The sequence below is a fragment of the Oreochromis aureus genome, linkage group 11, assembly GCF_013358895.1.
Source record: "Oreochromis aureus strain Israel breed Guangdong linkage group 11, ZZ_aureus, whole genome shotgun sequence".
Taxonomy (NCBI): Eukaryota; Metazoa; Chordata; class Actinopteri; order Cichliformes; family Cichlidae; genus Oreochromis; species Oreochromis aureus.
In genome coordinates this window covers 25,863,143-25,887,146 of record NC_052952.1, presented here as the reverse complement: position 1 = coordinate 25,887,146, position 24,004 = coordinate 25,863,143, and the positions used below count along the sequence as shown (strand labels likewise).

General features: G+C 40.1%; 2 protein-coding genes across 4 annotated transcripts; one reads left to right on the top strand and one right to left on the bottom strand.

Annotated features, from left to right (window-relative positions):
- Positions 1-334: 334 nt before the first annotated feature.
- LOC116320902 lies at positions 335-4,088 on the bottom strand. Of its 3 annotated transcripts, none has more exons than XM_039618994.1 (8): positions 3,713-4,088; positions 3,363-3,482; positions 3,163-3,247; positions 2,783-2,967; positions 2,621-2,711; positions 2,383-2,551; positions 1,908-2,147; positions 335-552 (listed from the first exon to the last, which is right to left on the bottom strand). In XM_039618994.1, exons 2-8 carry the CDS (start codon positions 3,429-3,431, stop codon positions 495-497), a joined length of 897 nt encoding a protein of 298 aa, XP_039474928.1. In that variant the 5' UTR covers positions 3,432-3,482; positions 3,713-4,088; the 3' UTR covers positions 335-494. The 3 variants fall into 3 exon arrangements, with proteins under 3 accessions (XP_039474928.1, XP_031596492.1, XP_031596493.1); XM_031740632.2 differs by having other exon boundaries at positions 2,383-2,521; positions 3,363-3,463; XM_031740633.2 differs by having other exon boundaries at positions 2,383-2,518; positions 3,363-3,463.
- An 8,002-nt stretch (positions 4,089-12,090) lies between these two features.
- LOC116320923 (GATA zinc finger domain-containing protein 14-like) lies at positions 12,091-16,502 on the top strand. The gene is made up of 5 exons (XM_039619866.1): positions 12,091-12,305; positions 12,410-15,697; positions 15,911-16,009; positions 16,253-16,305; positions 16,421-16,502. Exons 1-4 carry the CDS (start codon positions 12,091-12,093, stop codon positions 16,254-16,256), a joined length of 3,606 nt encoding a protein of 1,201 aa, XP_039475800.1. The 3' UTR covers positions 16,257-16,305; positions 16,421-16,502.
- Positions 16,503-24,004: the final 7,502 nt, after the last annotated feature.

Here is a 24,004-nt window from a genome sequence, read left to right as displayed (position 1 = left end):
TTTCGACAAGGAACATAAAAGCTTGAGTACAGCTTGTGTTTGACAGACGCGTAATATGATGGCCTCTTCCTTTGTCATTCTGATACTGGCTTTAAGTAATAATCCTTGAGGGATAATATTTGAATGTCAAGCAAGAAATGTGCTTTGTTCTGAGCGTTTAACTGATTTTCACTATCACCAGTTATCACACCTGTAGCCAAACTTGACCGTGCACTTGATATTCAGCATTTCTCTCAGCGTTAGAGGGTTTTTTTCAGCAGACTCAAACTAGTTCATCAAACAATCATCAATTACTTTTTAACACATTAACCTTCACACAGCACTGTTTGTTGAACTGATGTTTTTATTGTGAATAGGAAAGTGATATTGATTCACAAGATGCATGTGTAAATGTACCATTATGCTGCGGTGTCAGATTGATGATACGAACTACTGTTCTGTATTCAGCTGGTCCTCTAGTCGATGGCGAGCTTGGTAAGATGTATTTATTTTTGTTACTCCCATGCCATTAGTAGTTTGTGGAAAGGTACAAAAGCCCCGTATCCAGGTTTGCTGCAAAAAAATGGAAATTAAGTTAATATTCAAACAGACTATAGGTTAGAAAATAACACACTTATATTTATAATTTTAATACTTTAGATGTCGGGCACATTGTCTGTTTGTTGTTGTCTGTTTTTTTGGGTGGGGGGTGGGGGGTTATAGTCTTGTAAGAAAATACTACATTTAACACACATTTCCAACTGCAGAAAGTGAAGTTTGTCATTGTAGGAAAGTGAGTTCAAATTTCAAGGTCGCACCTCACTCCTTTAATGCTGGAATTTAAGACAGCCAAGTTGACCTGAGATCTGCATGTGCAGCACAGATACAGAGTTGACTACTGAAGTAAGTCCTAAGAAATACCCAGACACAGTAGTACTATGTTGGACCTTCTTTTGCATCCAGGAATGGTTTAGTTCTTCATGACATGGATTTAATAAGCTGTAAGAAATATTCTTCAGAAATTCTGGTCCATATTCACAGAGAGTTGTGGAATGTGCGCATCCATGATGCAAATTTTCCATTCCACCACATCCAAAACACGGTCTATTAGATTGAGATCTGGTGACTGTGGAGAACATTTGACTATAGTGAACTCCTTATCAGGTTTAGTAAACCAGTTTGAGATGATCTGAGCTGGAAGCAACCATCAGACGATGGGCGCAGCGTGGTCGGTGACATGGTCTGCAACACTTCTCAGGTAAGCTGTGGCACTTGAAAGATGCTTATGGGGTCTGTTGGTGTTGCTTCAAGGTTCAATGTGTTATGCATTCAGAGATTTTCTTCTGATTTCATCTCATTTCATGTAAACCCTTGAAATAAAAAAAAATCCCAGTAGATCAGAACTCAGACAAGACCATCTGATACCAGAAACCATGCCACATTTAAAGTCACTTACCCCACCCCCCATTGTGATGTTCAGTTTAAACTTCAGCAGGTCATCTGACCAAGTCAACATACCTCAGTCCATTTAGATGTTGGCATGTGACATGTGATTAAATATGTGTTATTTACAGTTGAAAGGGTGTACCTAATAAACTGGCAGGTGGGTGAATATGACACAAAAAATTTGAATTCATGTATATGAGAGTTGTGGAATATTGAATTATGGAATATCAAATCCATCAGCGTTAATGTATTAATACATTGTGTAATTGTGTGAAAGAATGGTGCTTAAGGTAAATAAGCTTCAAAACGAATGTAAAGGGTTTAGAAGCATTTGAATTTAAATAGATACTGAGATTATTGTAAAAAGCATTACTTAGTGCACATATGCAAATCACAGTACATAACTAAATGTCAAGGTGCACAACCTTAGAGAAATGTACATGTTGCTTGAGTACGGCAGGTAGGAAAATGACATCGGTTACCATTCGAAGTAGTTGTGTCCCAGGTGGCTCCCATCACATAGACCTGAATCACGAGTTTGCAGCTCCACTCCAAGGTGGAGATCTACCTCCCCCTGCAGGCGGCCGAGGTAACGAACTATTCCTGTGCTGATCCTCCCAGATGGCAGCATGATCCTGACCCGATGGCCTAGCTGTAAGTCCATCGGGGAGTGAGGAACAAAAACTCGATGTGGCCCTTGAGATTTCCTCCATGATCTCACACTGCAGAATGAAAACTTCTCTTAGTGAATAGAAACAACATCACACACATCATATATATATATATATGTATATATATATATACATAAAACTGTTACCTAAGTAAAGTGTTATGTTCAACTTTTTACGTAGAACGATTTTTTTACATAATCCATTTCCACTGTTTGCAGTTTGAACATAGATATAAGTTGTTTTTTTTATCCAACTTTCTGCCAAACCATTTTTTTGAAAGCAATACCTGGAGGCTGAAGTTGAGGAGGAGGAAGGTCTTGAACTCTGTGCTGAGGATGAAGAAAACTGGCTGCCTGACAAACTGCATTCATAACTATCACTTCTTGATGACATGTCAGACCTTCTGTGCTGATGGAGGCCCCCTGCTTGTGAGACATTGGCTGCTGATATCATGGCTAAATTCAAAAGGATGTGCATATGAAAATTTGTTCTGTCATTGCCATAACTGTGTTACTGTCATTTACCTGAACACACTTCAAATGCTTCTCCATTGTCCACTCCTGACTCTCCCTGGTCACTGTAACTGCCCACATTCACCAACACTCCAGACACCAGCTGAGGGAAAGGAGGCAAGGTATAATTACAGAACCTCAGCCACCCACACACAACTTCACACACAAACACACCTGATTATGTAGCTCTTCCTGTTTTCTCTTGAGCTCTGTAAACCTCCTTTCCCATGATGCTCTCTCACAAGCAATCCTGGTCTTCAGTGATAGCACCTCTTTTTCAGTTTTGGTCAGTCTCTTCTGGAGGGCAAATGTACGGTCAGGGCTGCCTGGTATGGCGGCAATCCTGTTATTTTCGGCACCTGACAAATAACATCAAATAAGGTAATCATCTAAATCTGCACATTAGCAAAGGGGATGTGAAGTAGGATTACATAAGGATGAGGAGAGGCTTTAAGAAAATAAACTGTGAAATTGAGTGTTTAACAGTTGACTAAATAGTTTTAAGATATTTTAAATGTGCTGGTGATCACTCTTTGATTTTATGAGTTTCTTACCCACAACTTGTTTCAGCTGATGACTTTTGCCCTCTGTGATGGGCTTGTCCCTTGGTAAGAATTTGATAGCATTGTATGGACATATCTGCAATGCAAATCAACACTGATTAAAATTTTTATAATCACCACTTACAAGAACCTTCATTAAATTGTGATGTAAGCAGATTACCCAGATGTGAATATAATGAGCATGCACTCACCCAAAGGAACCTGCAGGTGCAGAGTATCCCTTTGACTGCCCATGTAAACACAGCCCATAGGACTGTCATGTCAAAGCGCCGTCCTGTCACATTGTGCTATCCTGGGCAGACAAATCACAGCTAAAAAAAGGCCCAAAATAGTAACGGCTGAAAGATTATTACTTTACAATAGAGTGGATTTGGTTACAGAAAACTCAAGGCTAGTTGTAGGTTTTCTAAGAAAAACATAGGTTGTACCAACTGTAGGTCAATGCTGCCAGGCTATGCCCTCGTAACACATAAACACACTCAAAAACCACATTGAAATTAAAATGTGGTTGAAAGCTTATGACTTAGAGCAGGACACTGACCTTTTGCAGAAGCTTAACTGTAGGCTAGAAGAAAGCTCCTATGTGAAGTCACTGGGAAATGGTAGCTTCCATCTCTGCAAAAAGGGCCTCTGTCCCAGTCTATGGTGAATGCTAATGTGCCACACAGGACTCACTGACCTGTTGCTATGCGCCAGCTCTGTGTGAGCGCTGCTGACGACCGCCTGGGAGGTAAATCTAGTCTAATCTTCTTAGTCGTGCAGTTACACTATCTGGTTGTATCCAAGCTGCTACATATGGTTTACTGAGTCTGATAAACAATGTGAATAAGCCTCTACATTCAGTGCAACTGTTACATCTGTTGGAGGAAGAAGGATTCAGTATCATCACCCATCTACTTAGTCTGTCTGTTGTCAAACTGGAGAAGTAATCCCTAAATACTGATACAAAAATAAATCAATTCTCTCCTTTCCGACTGTTTTTTCACTCGTTTTGCATTTGGCCAAGATCAGCATGAGGTGATACCTGGACCCTACAGAGGTTGCACAGGTAGTCCAAATGCTCCAGGATGGCACATCAATACGTGCTATTGCCAGAATGTTTTCTATGTCTCCCAGCACAGTCTCAAGAACATGCAGGAGATTCCAGGAGACAGGCAGTTAATGTAGGAGAAACTAAGAGAAACAAGGCTGTAGAAGATCCTTAACCCATCAGCTGCAAGGAAGAACAAGATGAGCACTACCAGAGCCCTACAAAATGACCTCCTGTTAATGTCTCTGACCAAACAATCAGAAACAGACTTCATGAATGTAGCCTGAGGACCCGACCTCTCTAATGGGTCCAGTGCTCCTTGTCCGGCACCATGGAATCTGATATGGATTTGCCATGGAATACTAGAATTAGCAGGTCCAACAGTGGCACTCTGTGCTTTTCACAGATGAGAGGAGGTTCACCATGAACATATGCAATGGACAGGAAAGGGTCTGGTGGAGACGGCATGGAGGACACTACGCTGCCTGTAACATTGTTCAGCATGACCTGTTTTTGGTGGATCAGTAATGTTCTGGGCTGACATATCCATAGAGGGAGGCACAGACAGGCTAGTCAATAACACCCTGACTGACATTAGGTATTGGGACCATATCAGTGGATCCGTTGTTAGACCATACACTGGTGCAAGGTCCATCTATAGTTCGGTTCATCTATCCCACCACCAGGTTACACTTCATGTTTTTTAGGAGCTCAGCATAGTCCTGGTGCAGACCTGGGAGGGCATTCCCAGGACACCATCTGTTGTCTTGTTAGGACCATGCCCCAGTGTTGTCAGGCAAACACTTGAAAGTAGGTAGGGACTATACAAACTATTGAGTACCATTTTGAGTTGCTGCAATCAAATTTCAGCAAAATAGACTTGTCTGCCACATCACTTTTTCTATTATATTTTTGGGGTTTCTTTGAATTCAACCATCTTTAGACTGTTAATTTAATTTCCATCAAACAATGTGTCATTCTTTCATTTCTAACACATTACCCTGGCCATATCAGAGATCCAGCATACTGGATATGCTGGAGATCTGATGTGTTTTCCAAGTGTTCCTATTCCTTTTTTTTTTTTTTTAAGTTTATATAAAACATAATATTTTTAGTCACATCTATTATAAATAATCATACTGTGCACAGAAACATGAAAACTGCTAGGGAGTGGCAACACAAATGTTTAGGTATTCTCCTAGCAACATCTACAGTGACTCACCAGCTGTGTATCAGACTAATTAGTTTGCCCTTATCAGTCATGTTAATAAGTCAGTGGCACCGAAATTTGAGGCGGCATTTTGCAAGAGGTAGTACTGAGAAATGTCCCAGGAAAGATTGATTCTGTATTCATATCTTTTGGGTGTCAGATTGGTACTTGATGAGCTCTGATGTTTGAAGAATACATCCTATGTGACACACAAGGTTTTTGTTCTTTTACAAGTATGTGTAGGTTCATACCAACGTAGAGGTAAATATTCAGCAAGTTTATGAAGACAGAACAGAATCCACAGTAATGAGGCCAAGAAACTACAAAAGTAAATTGCATTTTAGGCTCATATTATTAACAGTATGAACCCTAAATGATTTCCTATTTAACCCAAACCAGCCTTCAGATTATTTTTTCTTCCACAAAAATTAACAAGGCTGCAGCATAAAACTAGCAAAATATGTGGCCGTCCAATTCAAATAGTTATTAGAAAGGACTGGCAAACACATGTTGCTTATATGCATCCATTTATGCGGTTAAAGGCTTTGGTGGGTGCCAGAGGCTATGCCAAAGGCAGCTTACAGCATAGTCATCAGTCTATCACAGCGCTAACACATACACATGCACATGATAGTGCTGCATGACACATGACACTTAGTATGACAAACTGTGACAATTTATTGCTGAATTCAGAGATTAAAACATTTATCTCACATCATGGGTTTTATCTCTTACGCATACATATAGTCACTTATAGTCACAGACACAAAACACATACAAGTAATGGTTTATGACCTGTTTTGCAAAGTGCCGATGACGTTATAATTATCTAAGCTCATCATAGCTCCTCATTTGACTATGTTTGCAAGGTCCCAGTCATCTGCAGTCGATGTTACTGTCACTTATATTTTGCAATGTAAATTATATACCTTTACATAGTTTTGTATCCAGTTTATGGAACTTTTTAACCAACACTGTATTTTCTAGACATGTAAGATACTTAAACACTTGAACACTTGAACACATGAAAACGAAATGACTGTAATGTAACTGTTCAGATTAATAATTAACTGCTTGTTACAGATTCATAACACCACAATTTTGAAGGAGTTTGACATCCAAAATATTCATTTTATTTATTCTAATTTAAACATTCTTTCTTAAAAAATAGTCTTATATGGCATTAACTCAATTTATTTCGGCATGCAGACATGATAAAGAAGACCTGCCGAAGTTCAAACGGATCATCGGAATGAGGAAGAAAGGTGATTTAAGCGATTTTAAACATGGAATAATTGTTCTTGTTCAATGGGCTGGTCTGAGTATTTCAAAGACTGCTGATCAGTCTACTGAGTTGTTCCCACACCACCAAAAACCTGAGGTTACAATTTTCAAACTGGGCAAAAGAAGATGGTTTTGTAGCCTTTTCCAGCATGTTTAGCACCAATAAATGTCTTCAGACTTCTCTTTTGTTCACATCATCTCACTCAAAATGAGGTGTCCACTTACACCCAAATGCAAACCCATTAATTAAATGCATAATTAATTATGATAATCAGTTCTCATTACCTGCTTTTAGGACTTGTCTTAAAACTAATGGTATTTTAGGTGTCAGTGGGACATCTCTGCTGGAGACGATAGCAGCTTAAGCTTGCATTAACCAGCATAGCTCATCACTGCCCAAACTATTAACCTTCAGGCTGTGCTGTGAGTGATTCCTGATAGGTTTGGCCAATAAATTACTTCAAAGATTTGTGATAAGAAAAAACATTCTCTTGTTCTGATATGTTTTTAAAGTAAGACATTCTATACCTTTTTATGTCTTTTATTCACTATTATCTCTATATATGTTTATATAATTAACAGTAAAATAGCTCATACTCTGCCTAATGAGAAATCTCTAAACATTAAATGACAGTTCAAAGTCAGAGTCAGATTTTCCACCTAATTTAGAAATCCAGAAAACTCCCATTTTGAGGGTTATTTTCATACAATTATCAATACCTAGCAGACAGAATGTCGTTATTATTATTGGAGCTGCAGTGAAAAAAGGAAGGACTTCTGTCACCTAAATTGTGCAAGGTTCTTTGGTGTCATGCCCAAGAATTTTATGTTCTTTGAGCCACAAAGAGCGAATTGTAGTGTGCAGAGGGGGCGTATGGCTGGCAGAAAGAAGTGGGTCTGATTTCACATTGTGTTGAACCGAAACCAAGAGGCCCCCTATACAATCAACACACAGGACACTGAAATCTCACCTGTGCTCTCATAGACAAGTACAGGCTTAATCCACTGAATTATTTCAGTTAATTGTAAGTTTCGGTATGTACACTTTTATTTGAACTCAGAGTAATCAAAACTGTGTGAGTACTGTAAAGTAATATCGGATGGAAAATGCCAGATATTGTGATAAAAGAATGTAGAAAACGATTCACCTATTATTGTAATGTTGTGTTATTTGATTGTTGAGATCAATTTGCTGCAGTATCCCTGAACCAGTAATATAATCTCTGAGGCTTACTGGATTAGGTTCATTAAGGCTCATTTCCACTCAAAAAAGGGATAATTATAAGAGATTCTTACCCCCTGTTCTCAAAACAGCCCAAATGGTTTTTACATGGCATCATTACAACATCAGTTGTGGTGCATCCAGCAAGTGCAAGCCTTTAGTCTCCTCCTCTCACACTTGAATAAGCGTCCAGCTGAGAATTTGTGCTTATTGCGTTGCTATCAGCAGTGCTATCAGCAGTGCTATCAGCAGGAAGCAAACAGGGGAGGTGACAGAGAGCAAGAGAGAACTCTGCAGTGGGACGAAGCTCATTCACTTCAACCACAGCTGAGACAAACCATGCCCAGTGCACCACAGGTGAGTGGATTTTACTGATTTTGAATGATGGACTTTATTAGTTTTACTTAAATTCCGCTAAATAGAGCTATATTTATGCATAGCAAGCGGGCGGTTCCATTGAAGCGGGATAATTATACAACAGGCGGATGTTTTCTTCATTTTTCACTGTAAGTTTTTCAGTTACAAGTATTATTTTACATATGCATTATTGCAAAATATGGTCAATATGGTTTTCTAATGTTTTTTCTAATATTTGAATAAAGGCTTTATATGCCTTAATAATTAAATTGTAATACTCAGTTTTTCAGTCTCAAAAACAGTTAGTGTTATATAGTCCATAAAATGAACCACTTTGAGGATTCTGATTTTTTTACTCAGGTGTTCTGTTTGTAGCATGTGTTGCCTATTCTCTATTGCTCCTTATAGAATAGGCTGTTTCTAATAAAACTAATTCCTTCCCTGAAACCTCCTAATATTCCCAAAAGATGACATCATTCATGACTGCTTTTGCCAGACACTAACTAATACATCGACTGAGTCTTTTTACCAATAAGATGATGTAAACAGGAAGTTTGTGTAAGGAGGACACTAAAATAGGTATATTTGCGTCATTAAGAGTAAACATCTTGCACCAAACCAAGAAATTCACGCCAGTTTTCCCAATTAAACTCTGCATTTTGACATGGAAGCCAAAACGGCCACCGTTGTTGGTCAGTTTCCAGGGTGGAGAGCCCATAGGAGGCCACCCTGGGATCCAAGGGAGAAGAGGAAAAAACAAGCCATGCTGCTTAGTGGCTCTCCCAGGGGCACTGAGCATGGAACAAACACATTTTAATTGTGTTCACTGCACGGCAAGACACTTAAAAAAATAATTATGTGTCACTACACAAAACTAAACTTTACCTCATAAGGGGGATTACCATGCAGTGCTGGTTAAAAAAAAAAGTACCAGAAAATGTTGAAACTAGTTGATTGCTTGAGAAACTGTACAAAAAAAGCACGCCAGCTTTAAATATCACATTTCTTTTAAATTTCTTATATTGTGACTCAACCAAACAATTATGAGATCAGTTTCACCAGAACAATTGGAGATTTGTGAAAAGAGAAAACCATTGATGACCATCGATGCTCTCACAGATCAAACAAAGTGCCCAGGTGTGTTACAATGAATGAGCATGGCTGTAATTCACAGACCTATTACCGTGGGTAAACAGTGTGAAATGTGCCAACTGATACAGACCTTGTCAATACAGAAATCCAGTTATTGTTTAGTTTATTTACCTTGGTGAGATTAATCTTCAATTTTGAGTAAAACTCAGTGGGTAATAAAAAAAAAAAGAAGGACATCTGCAAAATGTTCATTCATGCTAATAATGAGTTTATGGGGAATTTGATGGATATTATGTAATTACAGGCTGGACAAAGAGCTCTCTCTCTTTCTGGCAGTGGCATAATGACCTCCACTACTTTTATAAAAGACACAGGTATGAGTTTGTATTTTATTCTTCATTTAAAAGCACTATTCTTGGTGACATATATATTCTGTTACACAGGGGAAATTGAGACTCAATCAATATGTTTGGGGTTTTGTTTTTTGTTTTTTTGTTTATTTTCAACCCATCCTGCCTATCATCTAAGAAAAAAACTTGCACAACTATAATGTCTCAAGCATATTACGCCCTCTGTAATACCTTAGACTTGAATTTAGGAAAGGAATATAACTAAGGAATGGCAAAAGAAGACATGCAGTATTTGCTGTATGTACGGAATAGAGAAAATCAGACAAAATTATTGCTGTCATAGCTAGGGGATAGTTTCGTGACTGGGATTTGGTTGTTTTTATAGGCAATTTGCATGTATTACAAAGCAACTTGCATCAATTACGGCTCAGGTCTTGCATGTTTTAGAAGAAACCAATGCACGTCTAGCCACTGAAACTATGGGACCTCACGGCCACTGTCCCAAAAGCTGTCATACTGTTCTCTCATGAATAAATAGATGACACACGCATGTTGGCATGGTAACTGTGCACCAGAGCGGCATGCCTGGCTGCAGATAAATACAAGCATCCACGATTACAGTCAGTCTGTGGTTGCTAGAGACACATGTTTATGTGAAAGGGTTTTTTTGCCTCCTAGGATTGAACCAAGGAAACCTTTGCTTGTTAGGCACATCCATAAATGATTACACTATGGAGCCACTAGGATTGTCGTTTTAAGTATTTAGCATAATTGCATCATTGTACTAAATTACTAAATTACTAAATTTTGCATCATAGGGCTGTTGATTGAATGGTCTAGCTATCCTATCATCATCATCATCATCATATCATCAAATAGTCTCTGAAATACAAAATTCAGGCAATGCAAAATCACGCATTATGTTAAATATTAAGAATGACAGTCCTAACATCTGATGTTAAGGACAGTGTTTAGTATCAGTTTATCATTATAGGGCATGAGCAGAGATGGGCCGAATGCGTTAAAAGTAACACGTTGCATATAATTTAATTTTTTGCTTCATGCAATGTGCATAAAGTTGAAAGATTAAAACTAATAAAACAAGTTTTTAAAAGAGACTTTTTCATTTGATTCAATTTTATATGATGAATTATGCAGAATAAATAGGTCTGTTGCTTTATAAAGTATTCAGGTTGTGTATCATGTTTCTGAAAAGTAACTAAGTAATAAAGTAACCAGTTACTTTTGAAAATAAGTAATCAGTAAAGTAATGGGATTACTTCACTTGGAGAAGTAATCAGTAATTAGTAACCAATCACTATTTTCAAGTAACTTGACCAACACTGGGCATGAGTGTAAATGGTACTTATATACTTTCCTCCAATTTGAGCACTGAAAACAGTTTTCTCATTTACCCGATTTCATGCACATTCATACAGCACTTATCTAAATTTTTATGTTCACAAGATACAATCAGGGGATACACTGGGGGAACTCTGGGTTCAGTATCCTACCCACCTAAAAAACAGATGATTTACTCTCTTGGCCTCCCCTTCTGTGATATATCTCTTCAGCCTAGCATCCAGGGCTGTGAGCCTTTGTTTGTCTCAGTTATGGACATCTTGTTGTACCTCTTTTTAATTCAGAACCAGTGGAGGATATGACTTTACCAGTTCTGAAAGTAGCTGTCTTCAGTTGAGGTTATTGCACTGATCTGCCAGGTGATTGCTTTCTACCCAACCAAACTTTGAACATGCTCTGCAGTCTTTGTCATTGGGTCAGCAGGCATAGTAGCATTTCATCAATTCCATATGTCAGTTCTTGTGCATGTATGTCCATGTCCAGTATTTCCTGGTTTGTCAACACCTGATGCAGACTCTGTCGGGCGACATCTGAGCCAGTATGGCTTTAGTTATGTATCTTTTGCTCATGTTCCAAGATAAGCTTGGATAGCATGCCTAACCTGAGGGCACTATATAGATATATAAACATCTCAGGTCCTGTATTTCTTTTTAACAGATTTATAGTTTTATCAGCAGAAGTAATAATGATAATGGATTGCATTTATATAGCGCTTTTCTAGGCACCCAAAGCACTTTACAATTCCACTATTCATTCACTCTCACATTCACACACTGGTGGAGGCAAGCTACAGTTGCAGCCACAGCTACAGACTGACAAGGGCAGACTGACAGAAGCGAGGCTGCTTGACTTACCCTAAAAAAGGGTAAGTCATATGTTCGGGAGTCCATACACTCTGTGCCATGTTGTTAAATAAAATCCACGCAATCCTCTGTCTTGTTATGTTTCCTCTAAAATGCTCAAATTTACAGGTATTCTGCGAGTCCTCCCTTTAGGACTATTTCTGCTATCAATGTTAGTATCAGGAGTTGGTTCTGAAAGCACCACCACCACCACTGTGACCACCACTGCCACCCCACAAACCTCAACAGCATCCAGTACCAACCAGCCCTCTTCTACCACCAGTGGAGGTATTACAGTGTTCACTACTCATTCTTCCTCAACCACTAACCACTCCGCAGTGTCAGCATCCACTAACTCCCAGTCTCCCCCAACCACCTCTGCAGTGTCAGCATCGACCTCTTCCCAAGCTCCCACAAGCACAACTGCCTCCACAAGCACAGCATCAACCATCAGCCAATCACCCACTGAGCCCACTTTAACAAGTGCAGCTTCCACCACCACCCTCTCTTCAGTAGTTACCTCCACCACAACTGCATCAGGAGGCACAGCATCAACCACCAGCCAGTCCCCCACATCCACACTAACAGGAACAGCATCAACCACAAGCCAGTCCCCCACACTAACAGGCACAACATCACCCACCAGCGAATCCCCTACATCCACACTAACAGGAACAGCATCAACCACCAGCCAGTCCCCTACATCCACACTAACAGGAACAGCATCAACCGCCAGCCAGTCCCCCACACTAACAGGCACAACATCACCCACCAGCGAATCCCCTATATCCACACTAACAGAAGCAGCATCAACCACCAACCAGTCCCCCGCATCCACACTAACAGGAACAGCATCAACCACCAGCCAGTCCCCCACATCCACAGGCACAGCATCAACCACCAACGAGTCCCCTACATCCACCCTAACAGGAACAGTATCACCCACCAGCCAGTCCCCTACATCCACACTAACAGGAACAGCATCAACCGCCAGCCAGTCCCCTACATCCACACTAACAGGAACAGCATCAACCGCCAGCCAGTCCCCTACATCCACACTAACAGGAACAGCATCAACCGCCAGCCAGTCCCCTACATCCACACTAACAGGAACAGCATCAACCGCCAGCCAGTCCCATACATCCACACTAACAGGCACAACATCAACCACACTAACAGGAACAGCATCACCCACGAGCCAGTCCCCTACATCCACACTAACAGGAACAGCATCACCCACCAGCCAGTCCCCTACATCCACAGGCACAGCATCAACCACCAGCGAGTCCCCTACATCCACACTAACAGGAACAGCATCACTCACCAGCGAGTCGCCTACATCCACACTAACAGGAACAGCATCAACCACCAGCCAGTCCCCTACATCCACACTAACAGGAACAACATCACCCACCAGCCAGTCCCCTACATCCACACTAACAGGAACAGCATCAACCGCCAGCCAGTCCCCTACATCCACACTAACAGGAACAGCATCAACCGCCAGCCAGTCCCCTACATCCACACTAACAGAAACAGCATCAACCGCCAGCCAGTCCCCTACATCCACACTAACAGGAACAGCATCAACCGCCAGCCAGTCCCCTACATCCACACTAACAGGAACAGCGTCAACCGCCAGCCAGTCCCCTACATCCACACTAACAGGAACAGCATCAACCGCCAGCCAGTCCCCTACATCCACACTAACAGGAACAGCATCAACCACCAGCCAGTCCCCTACATCCACACTAACAGGAACAACATCAATCGCCAGCCAGTCCCCTACATCCACACTAACAGGAACAGCATCAATCGCCAGCCAGTCCCCTACATCCACACTAACAGGAACAACATCACTCACCAGCGAGTCCCCTACATCCACACTAACAGGAACAGCATCAAACGCCAGCCAGTCCCCTTCATCCACACTAACAGGAACAGCATCACCCACCAGCCAGTCTCCTGCATCCACAGGAACAGCATCAACCGCCAGCGAATCCCCTACATCCACAGGCACAGCATCAACCACCAACCAGTCCCCTACATCCACACTAACAGGAATAGCATCAACCACCAGCCAGTCTCCTACATCCACACTGACAGGAACAGCATCAACCGCCAGCCAGTCCCCCACACTAACAGGCACAACATCACCCACCAGCGAATCCCCTACATCCTCACTAACAGGAACAGCATCAACCACCAGCCAGTCCCCTACATCCACACTAACAGGCACAACATCAACCACCAGCCAGCCCCCCACATCCACAGGCACAGCATCAACCACCAGCGAGTCCCCTACATCCACACTAACAGGAACAGCATCAACCACCAGCGAGTCCCCTACATCCACACTAACAGGAACAGCATCACTCACCAGCGAGTCCCCTACATCCACACTAACAGGAACAGCATCAACCGCCAGCCAGTCCCCTACATCCACACTAACAGGAACAACATCACCCACCAGCCAGTCCCCTACATCCACACTAACAGGAACAGCATCAACCACACTAACAGGAACAGCATCAACCATCAGCCAGTCCCCCACATCCACACTAACAGGAACAGCATCAACCACCAGCCAGTCCCCTACATCCACACTAACAGGCACAACATCAACCACACTAACAGGAACAGCATCAACCACCAGCCAGTCCCCTACATCCACACTAACAGGCACAACATCAACCACACTAACAGGAACAGCATCAACCACACTAACAGGAACAGCATCAACCACCAGCCAGTCCCCCACATCCACACTAACAGGAACAGCATCAACCACCAGCCAGTCCCCTACATCCACACTAACAGGCACAACATCAACCACACTAACAGGAACAGCATCAACCGCCAGCCAGTCCCCCACATCCACACAGACAAGATCAACATCACCCACCAGCCAGTCCCCTACATCCACAGGCACAGCATCAACCACCAGCGAGTCCCCTACATCCACAGTAACAGGAACAGCATCAACCACCATCCATTCACCTGCATCCACACTAACAGTAACAGCATCAACCACAAGCGAGTCCCCTACATCCACACTAACAGGAACAGCATCACCCACCAGCCAGTCCCCTACATCCACACTAACAAGAACAGCATCAACCACCAGCCAGTCCCCTACATCCACACTAACAGGAACAGCATCAACCACCAGCCAGTTCCCCACATCCACAGGCACAACATCAACCACCAGCGAGTCCCCCACATCCACACTAACAGGAACAGCATCAACCACCAGCCAGTCCCCTACATCCACAGGCACAGCATCAACCACCAGCGAGTCCCCTACATCCACAGTAACAGGAACAGCATCAACCACCATCCATTCACCTGCATCCACACTAACAGTAACAGCATCAACCACAAGCGAGTCCCCTACATCCACACTAACAGGAACAGCATCATCCACCAGCCAGTCCCCTATATCCACACTAACAGAAACAGCATCACCCACCAGCCAGTCCCCTACATCCACACTAACAGAAACAGCATCACCCACCAGCCAGTCCCCTACATCCACACTAACAGGAACAGCATCAACCACCAGCCAGTTCCCCACATCCACAAGCACAACATCACCCACCAGCGAGTCCCCCACATCCACACTAACAGGAACAGCGTCAACCACCAGCCAGTCCCCCACATCCACATCAGCAGGCACAGCATCAACCACCAGCCAGCCCCCTACAACTACACCTGCTTCCACAGGCGATTTATCCACCACAACGCAATTACATACAACCTCACCCACTTCCACAGGTATAGCATTTACTCCCACCCAATCCCTGACAAATTTACACATCTCTGGAAACGCACCTATCACTACTCAATCCTCCACATCCACTACATAAGGGTTACCAGGCACTGGTACCAACACAAAAGCCATTGGCAATGCTGTATCTTTAACTTCTATCAACTCTTATAAATCAGCCAATTCTACCAATTCAACAACAAACTCTTCCTTGTCTGCAGTTGGTTCAATGACCATGACCGGCACCACCATGACAACTACAACTTCATCTTCCTCCATGACTTTGGGCCCTGGTTCTTTTACCACAACAAAGAACACCAGTCAGTTTTTTATATATTTATTTCCTTAATTATTTGTTAATTCATTCTTTCATCTAGTATATATGTGTGTGTGTTTCTATGTTTGTTTGGGCTTTTTAATTTAATTTTTTTTATTCATTCATTTTTCTCATACATTTACTCATATTTCAATTTGTTTTTGCATCAAAATTAAATAGATCTGTTTCGATTAATATTGTGTTGCTTTTAAAAACTCCAGCCATGACATCCGTCTCTCTATCACAGGTGACATGACTGAGAATGGAAACACTACCTCAAACAATACTTCAATGAACATGGCAAGTCAACCTTATTAGAGAGAAAATATTCTTCTTCTTCTGTTCACTTATCTATCAGTGTTTTTCATTCCTTCAAGCCTCTTCATCACATTGCTCTTAATTCTCTCAAATACAGACACAATGCCCCTCATTCAACTGCAACTACTCTGACTGCTATTCAATGTACATCAGTCAGAACACCACTTCATGTGCCGTCGATGCTTATTGTCAGGTAGGGCAGTCAGCAAATGGCACTAAAACCTAAGAAACTATTTGATGCATAGCATTTAGAAATCCCTCTTTTTAAGCAATTAAGCAATTTTCTAAATCAATTATTATAGTAAAGAAATTAACGAAATTAGAGGCAATTAAAGGTCTCTCTAATCTTTCTGTTATATCTCAGTTGTTAAGGCAAACAGACATGTGGTATACTGCCAGCTGCAGCAACTCTTGTGCTGACGGCTGCAAGAACACCTCTCAGACCAACTGTGCTGTAAACTGCTGTAATTCCACTGGCTGCCTCAATTATACTTTTGCATCCATGATGAGGATAACAACAACTCCAACCACAACAACAACCTCACAGTCCACTACTACAACTACTACCAGTCAAACAACAGCAATCAAGGTAAGAACTCCTGGCTGTATGAATGAGTTTTTTGGCAAGCAAATGTGTATGCGGGAAGAAGGCTGTGAATCACTAAACAAAACTCATTTGGCCTTTAACACCACAGTCACCTTTTCTTAAATGTCAGCTACAAACTTCCTCTGTTCCTTGCTTCCAACAGAATCAATATGTTTTTAGAAAAGTATTGCCTTTTTGTCTATAAATGATTATCTTTCACTTGTTAATAAACTGCCTGTCAACAATTTAACAAGTTAATGGAGGATGACCTAAAAGACCACTTTGTCAAGTAGTGTAAATGAGACTTGGTTTGAAATAAGTTTTATGTTTCTTGCGCTGTTGTTTTTGTCAGGGAAACAAGTGCCATTCTGGTACATGCAGCACCACAAATTGCTATACAAGTTTTTCTGCGCTACAAACATGTTCCTCCTCACAACCACATTGTCAGGTAAGAACATTCAATAGCATAAATATAACATTCATTCATTTTTTTCAGTTGTTTTTGCTGAGCTTCTACACACTCGTATATGTGTTTGTTTAGCGCTTTTAAAGCTGGCATACACCGTATTCATCCTATCCTTGCTTCAGCACAAACTCAGTTATAAATCTATGATTTTACTTTCTAAATTTATCAAAATTTGGAGAATATACAAGAAAAAGGAACCAGGGGTCATAAAATGTATCAATATGAACTCAAAATAGCTTTTTATTTGAAGCGATTAAGGAATAAATTATTTATATAAAAGAATCTGAAAAACAAACATAAGAAGTACCTCTACGATACATTTTATGATCATGAATAAATAAACTTCATTAGCCTCATATTTACAGTTTTTACCATTCATAGGTCCTGCACCAATCTTTCTCACTCATTGTCTTTGCAGCTGAAAAATGAGTCTACAGATACCGCCACAAAATGGACAGCGGGTTGCACCAACTGCACTGGCTACACTGCGTGCAAGGCTTCTACCAAACCTCCATGTAATCTGGAGTGCTGCAACGCCACAATGACCTCTTGCCTATGGTTGAATGGCACACTAAATGTTCCCTCTTTTGCCACAAGAGGTCCATATCTTCACACAGAACTGATAGCTTCCTTACTTTGTGTTGTTGCTATTGCTTTTCTGCTTTGAGAACATGCTTGCTCAATTGCTGTGTGCGTTATTAGGTAAGTAGTGCTTTGTGTAACTCCTAGTTTCTCCAAAGTTACAAAGAAAATGTAGAAAAGCTATTCATATGAATATTTTTATATTCATATGTGATTGTATAGGTATGGAAATATGGAAAACATTAGTTTCAATGTTGATTGTGTTTCTTGTTTAAACTTTCCAGTCCTGTTTATGTCTGGTTCAAGTCCACTGAAATGGCTTTGAACAGTATTTCTCAATGAAATACGATTTTCAGGAATCCAGAAATACAAGCCCGAAGCAACTCGGTCCTCGTCAGTTTATCAGTTTATAATCTTTATAAGCAACAGATTGATGAAGTAAAATAAACGTTTTAAGTTATTTTAAACTGTCAAGCACGTTGTTGTACAATCTGAAATGTCCTTATCCATTGCCATTATTGATATAAGATTAAATCTCTTCTTCAAGCTTTTATCATAGTAATGCAGCCACAACTATATGCACTTTATAAAACACAAATGTTGTGCTGCAACAGGGAGTTGTCTTTTGAAGGTTTTTGAATAATTCCTATAGATGTAACATTAATGACGTATGCAAGTCAGTACACTGAGCTAAATTTTGTGATTTGTGATTTTGAGGTATTTACTATATGATTTACAAAGTATATTTTGTGGTACAACTGTGTCGCATCAATGTTAAATGAAATCAGAATATGTGAATTGATTGTAGTTTTGTGCACTGTACAATATCACAATGCCTTAGAATAAAATAAATCTTATGTAATATGTCTAATAAGTTTTTCCCCAGCTACAGCTTTCAGAGTGTACTTAGTGGATAGCGGTTTAGCCTAATCTACATTCTCTCAACCTACGGCTAAGTTCATAAAGTAATCATATAAATTCCCTTGTTTTGCATAGAGCGATGACATAATTACCAAATCTGATCTACTTTACTTTGCATATTTCCTCATTTTACTTCTTCCATATTTTCCATTGAAATACTGCATTTGTGCAGTTTTGTTTATCCATAGTTTCAGTTACCTGTTACTTTTTAGAATAACCTTTACATTACAAAAATACTGACTGCTGCCAGATGGGAAGCCATGTTTTACATGTCTAAGTTATAAGCTATTCAATTAATTAGTAATTTGAATTTTATGGCAGCAACACGTCCCAAAACATTTGGGACAGAGGCAACAAAAGGCTGAAAAGGTAAGTGGTACTAAAAAGAAGCAGCTTGAGGAACATTTAACAGCTAACTAGGTTAACTGCAACAGGTCAGTAAGATGCCTGGGTATAAAAAGAGCCTCTTTGAGAGGCAGAGCTCTCCAGAAGTAAAGACGAGAAGAGTTCCACTAAACAGCCAAAAACTTTCTGCAAATTGTGGAATAATTTCACAATTTAATGTTTCTCTACGAAGAATTTCAATATCTGATTATCTACAGTACATAATGTCATCAAAAAATCCAAAGAATTCAAAGAACTTACTGTGCGTGAAGCCCAAGGCTGAAGATCACTATTCAGTGACTGTTTTGCACAGATTAAGGAAAACTTCCAGAAAACATTGTTTGTGAACACATTTCACCATACCATAGACAAATACAGGTTAAAGCTCTATCATGCAAAAAAGAAGCCAGTTGCGAACATGATCCAGAAATGCCGGCATCTCCTTTGGACAGAAGCTCATTGACTGAGGAAAAGCAGAAAACTGTTCTGTGTTCAGATGAATTTTGAAATTCTTTTTGGAAAACGTGTAAGGTGATCCAGCCTAAAGAGCACAGAGACCACTGTGTTTGTGATCAGTGGTGAGTTTAAAAACCTGCATTTCTGACACTCAGATTGGTCTTAAAGGTATACACAGGGTTAAGAGAAACGTATCCTCCTATCCAGATGACCTCTTTTTCAGGCAAGTTCTTTTGTATTTCAACAAGACTATACTAAACCACACACTGCAATTAGATGTGTTGTTACCATCAAATTCAAAATGACCTTATGTTTTTCTTAAAATTACACATTTTTCTCAGGTCAAACTGTTAATATGTTTTCTATGTTTTGTTGTAAATAAAATCTGGTCTTGAGCAACAGTTGTCCAGGCTTTCTGGAGGTCTTTTGGGAGGTGTTCCAAAAGGTGGGAGGTGGGATTTGGTTTGGACATTGGCTGCTTTTTCCCTCATTTTCAGTCCAGTCTTTGTACCTACTTTCAGAGGAATGTTTGGTTTGTTTGTTTGTTTGTTTGTTTGTTTGTTTGTTTGTTTGTTTGTTTGTTTGTTTGTTTGTTAAGCCACTTAACTGTGACATATGAATCATTCAAGAATAAAAAAAAAGTAAACTAAAGCACTGGATGTACCAGTATTGTGTCTGCACATAACAGACTAGCAGCCTGTCAAGAAAAGGTAACTTTTCTTTAGCTGATAAAAAAGCTGAAGACAGGCATAAAAAAAAGCTTCTTTTACATTTCCCAGCTAAAAATTTCTATATCTCTTAAATTACACTCTGTACTAAAACAACAACAACAAAAAAACTAGGAAACTGTACAAGCTGAGGATAAAAGAAGAAGTGGCAGGCCTATAAAAAACTGTCTGCCACAGATGAACAGTCTCTGAAAATGATTTCCTTAAGAAAGAAGGGAAAATCCAGCAAAGACCTGGCACAGGACCAAAGACATCTGGCCCTTGACTTGATCCATCTACTGTTCACTGAGGTGCATGGTGATTTACCATGCATGCAGTAATATCTGGAAACTGCCTTATTGGCAACAGCTTCATTTGTCAATATGACAATGCCAGTGCATTAAAAACAGGGATAAAAACACACAATGGAACGCTATCAGTCATGGATTTACATCCTCTAGATTACTGAAGCAGTGTGGGATCATCTTGAGAGAGAACAGAACAAAATGAAGCCAACATCCAAAGAAGAGCTTTGAATGTCCTTCAGTGAGCCTGGGAACTATTCCTGAAGACTGCTTAAAGAAATAACAAGAAAACCTGCACAAGAGAGTTCAGGCTGTGTTGAAGACTAAAGGTGGTCATACCAATTATTGACTTTAGAGCTCGTTAGAACTGTACAAACTCTGTTTTTGTTTTGCTTTGTTTTATGTTTTTGCTTTATTTGCAGTACAGTATCATGATTCAAGAAATCACTGAACCCTTTTCCCTTTTTCCTAGCAAAGTATACATAAATGAGAGCTCTGTGTATTTTGCACACACAGCACTGTACTTTGCACAAAGATGTATGTCCTGTGCAAACTGTGCAAAAGTACATACAGTAGAATTATCACAGCATATTATCATCTGTACACACCCTGTACAGTTTTTAAATTTTAACCCTCGAAGATCCATAGAAATCAAATAATATTAAGAACAGTAATACAGTAGTCCATTATGACACAAGTAAGATGTAAATGCAATACATTATTTTTTGAAAAAAAGAAAAAATATTACGCAATCGATGGATTTCAAAAGACCACTTCCGGTTGATTGACCGGGGGTTCATCAACACTTCCTCAAAAAGCTCTGATACAACTTCTGAGGAGTGCGAGGTGTTGCAAGACATAACCGTACTTGAGTTAGCAGCTTCAGGCCTTTTGCGAACCAAACAGAGTGACGTCACACTGGGTGTACAGCGCGATCCTGAATCAGTGCGTGGCAGACTGGGGCTGTGTCCCAATTCAGGGTATGCACGCTTGAAGTACGCACACTACGCGTACTACGTACGGTGCGTACTACAAGTACGGGAAGTGCGGAAGTGAGAGGCTTGTGAAATGGGACGGTCTAGCCTTCGTCGCGCTGTTCAGGTTGCCTAGCAACCATGATACTAACCGCGAGAAATGTTTCATACAGCTTTGTGTGACAGAAATGAAGGAGAAAAAATGTTTTGTTGGTCATTCATTTTTGTCATGACATCACTTTGATTAGTTGAGACCACAGGACTGCTTGCTCATAGGGGGTCATATGATTGTTGGGTTTTTCTCTGTATTTATTATTGTGCTATCTACTGTACAATATAAAGCGCCTTGAGGCGACTTTTGTTGTGATTTGGCGCTATATAAATAAAATTGAATTGAATTGAATTGAATTAAAACATGATAGTTGGGCTTCATTTCTGTACTGAAGTCATTTCAATATTAGTTAGTAAATAATAATTAGCTAATGTTGTTCATGAGACTAAAGTCATCTCACTGTGGTAATGTTAATATAATATGGACAATATTATATGTATTGTCAGAATATATCTATATATATCTATATATATCTATATCTATATATATAGATATAGATATATATCTCTATCTCTCTATATCTATATATCTATATCTATATCCATCTATCCATCCATCCGTATATACATACGTATATACATATGTGTATATATATATGAGCTTGAACTCTGGGTAAAAGATGCAAGTAGCAGTTATTTATATTTCCTATCACCTTAAATCTTCACTCAAAGACAAGTATCTCTGACAGTGTATATACAGATGTATTATATATAAGAGACAAACATTGTTCTTTCAATATGTTGGCATTACTAAATTTGGCTCAATGCTTATATATATGTGTAAAAAGAAAATGTACGAGCTGTGATAACCGTTTCTAATAGAATGAAGATCAGACTGGTATATGAAATATTCCTTTATTGGGTGAGAAAATCAGACCATGTCATAACTGCTTTAAGTCATACAGAATAGATATCAGAGCCTTAAACAGGCTGACTTCTGCTAAATGGGCCAAACTGGGCAGAAAGTACACAAACACATAACATCCTTATAGAATATGATGTAACACTATAGATCAACTTACCTCAGAATATATAAAGCATATAAACAATTACAGCAATATGATGCAACAAACACAGCAGTGCTACTAATCCAAAATACTGAAAGCTTCATAGAACTGAAACAAACATTTATCTTTAGCTCCATTCTGCTGCTGATACATACTTTAGGTTTCTGAATATTAAACTTGTTGCTGCCTTTCATAGTGTGTAACTTGAAGGCCCTGAGTACTTTCTCCCACACTGAAAACACTGGAATGATCAAATTATTTGAACATTACCTAATAAGACTGATTCAGGACAGACAATTAGTTATTTTAAACTTTTCTAGCAGTCCTTCACAAACAGGGAACAGTCTGTCTATTCTCTCCATCTGTCAGCTGCTGCTGGCTCTTCCTCCTCCTCTTCCTCACACACTCCTGAGTTTGTCCTGGTGGATCATCAGGGTGCAAAGCCTCACAGATGATGTGCAGCAGTGGGTCCCTCAGTCTGTCCTCACTCTGGACACTTGTAGTTGTCACACATGGAAATCAAATGTGTGATAAGCTGCAGGATTCAAACACAAGTGTAACTTATAAATACATGTTCATACTTTTATTCCACAATCAGAGAGAAAGAAACAGAGAGAGAGTGCAGGACAGACAGACAGGTGACAGTCTCAGGTGTATACACTGCTACAAAACAGCACAAGAGAAGGAGGATTTAGTGTTTGTGTTATTACGAGTGCTAAACAAGAAGAGTTCCAGATGGTCCAATGGACACATGTGTGACTCCTGTCATTAAAGCATCTTTCTTTCAGCTTAACGAGTGAACCGTCAGCTCGTTCAAACACACGTTAAAGTCCGTTTGGCTCGACACCACCGAACAGAGGCAGCAATATAACATAGCTAACATTAACAGTGCAGTGAATCCTGCTTGTGCCGTCATATTCAGGACTGCAAACCGAGCAGCATCACTGACTTTCAGCTTGTGTTTGTGGATATATGACTGACTTTAATTATCCATAAAACCATCACATTCTCTGTAAGATTAAGGTCAACTATATATATATGTATATATATTTAGAAGTAGAGGCTTTAAAACCAAGTTACCGCTGAAAGTACAAACATCACTAATGTCACATAACTTTGCCGACATGTGGCCAACAGTAATGTTTTAATGTTCTTAAACATTCGCACATAAATAAGCGACAT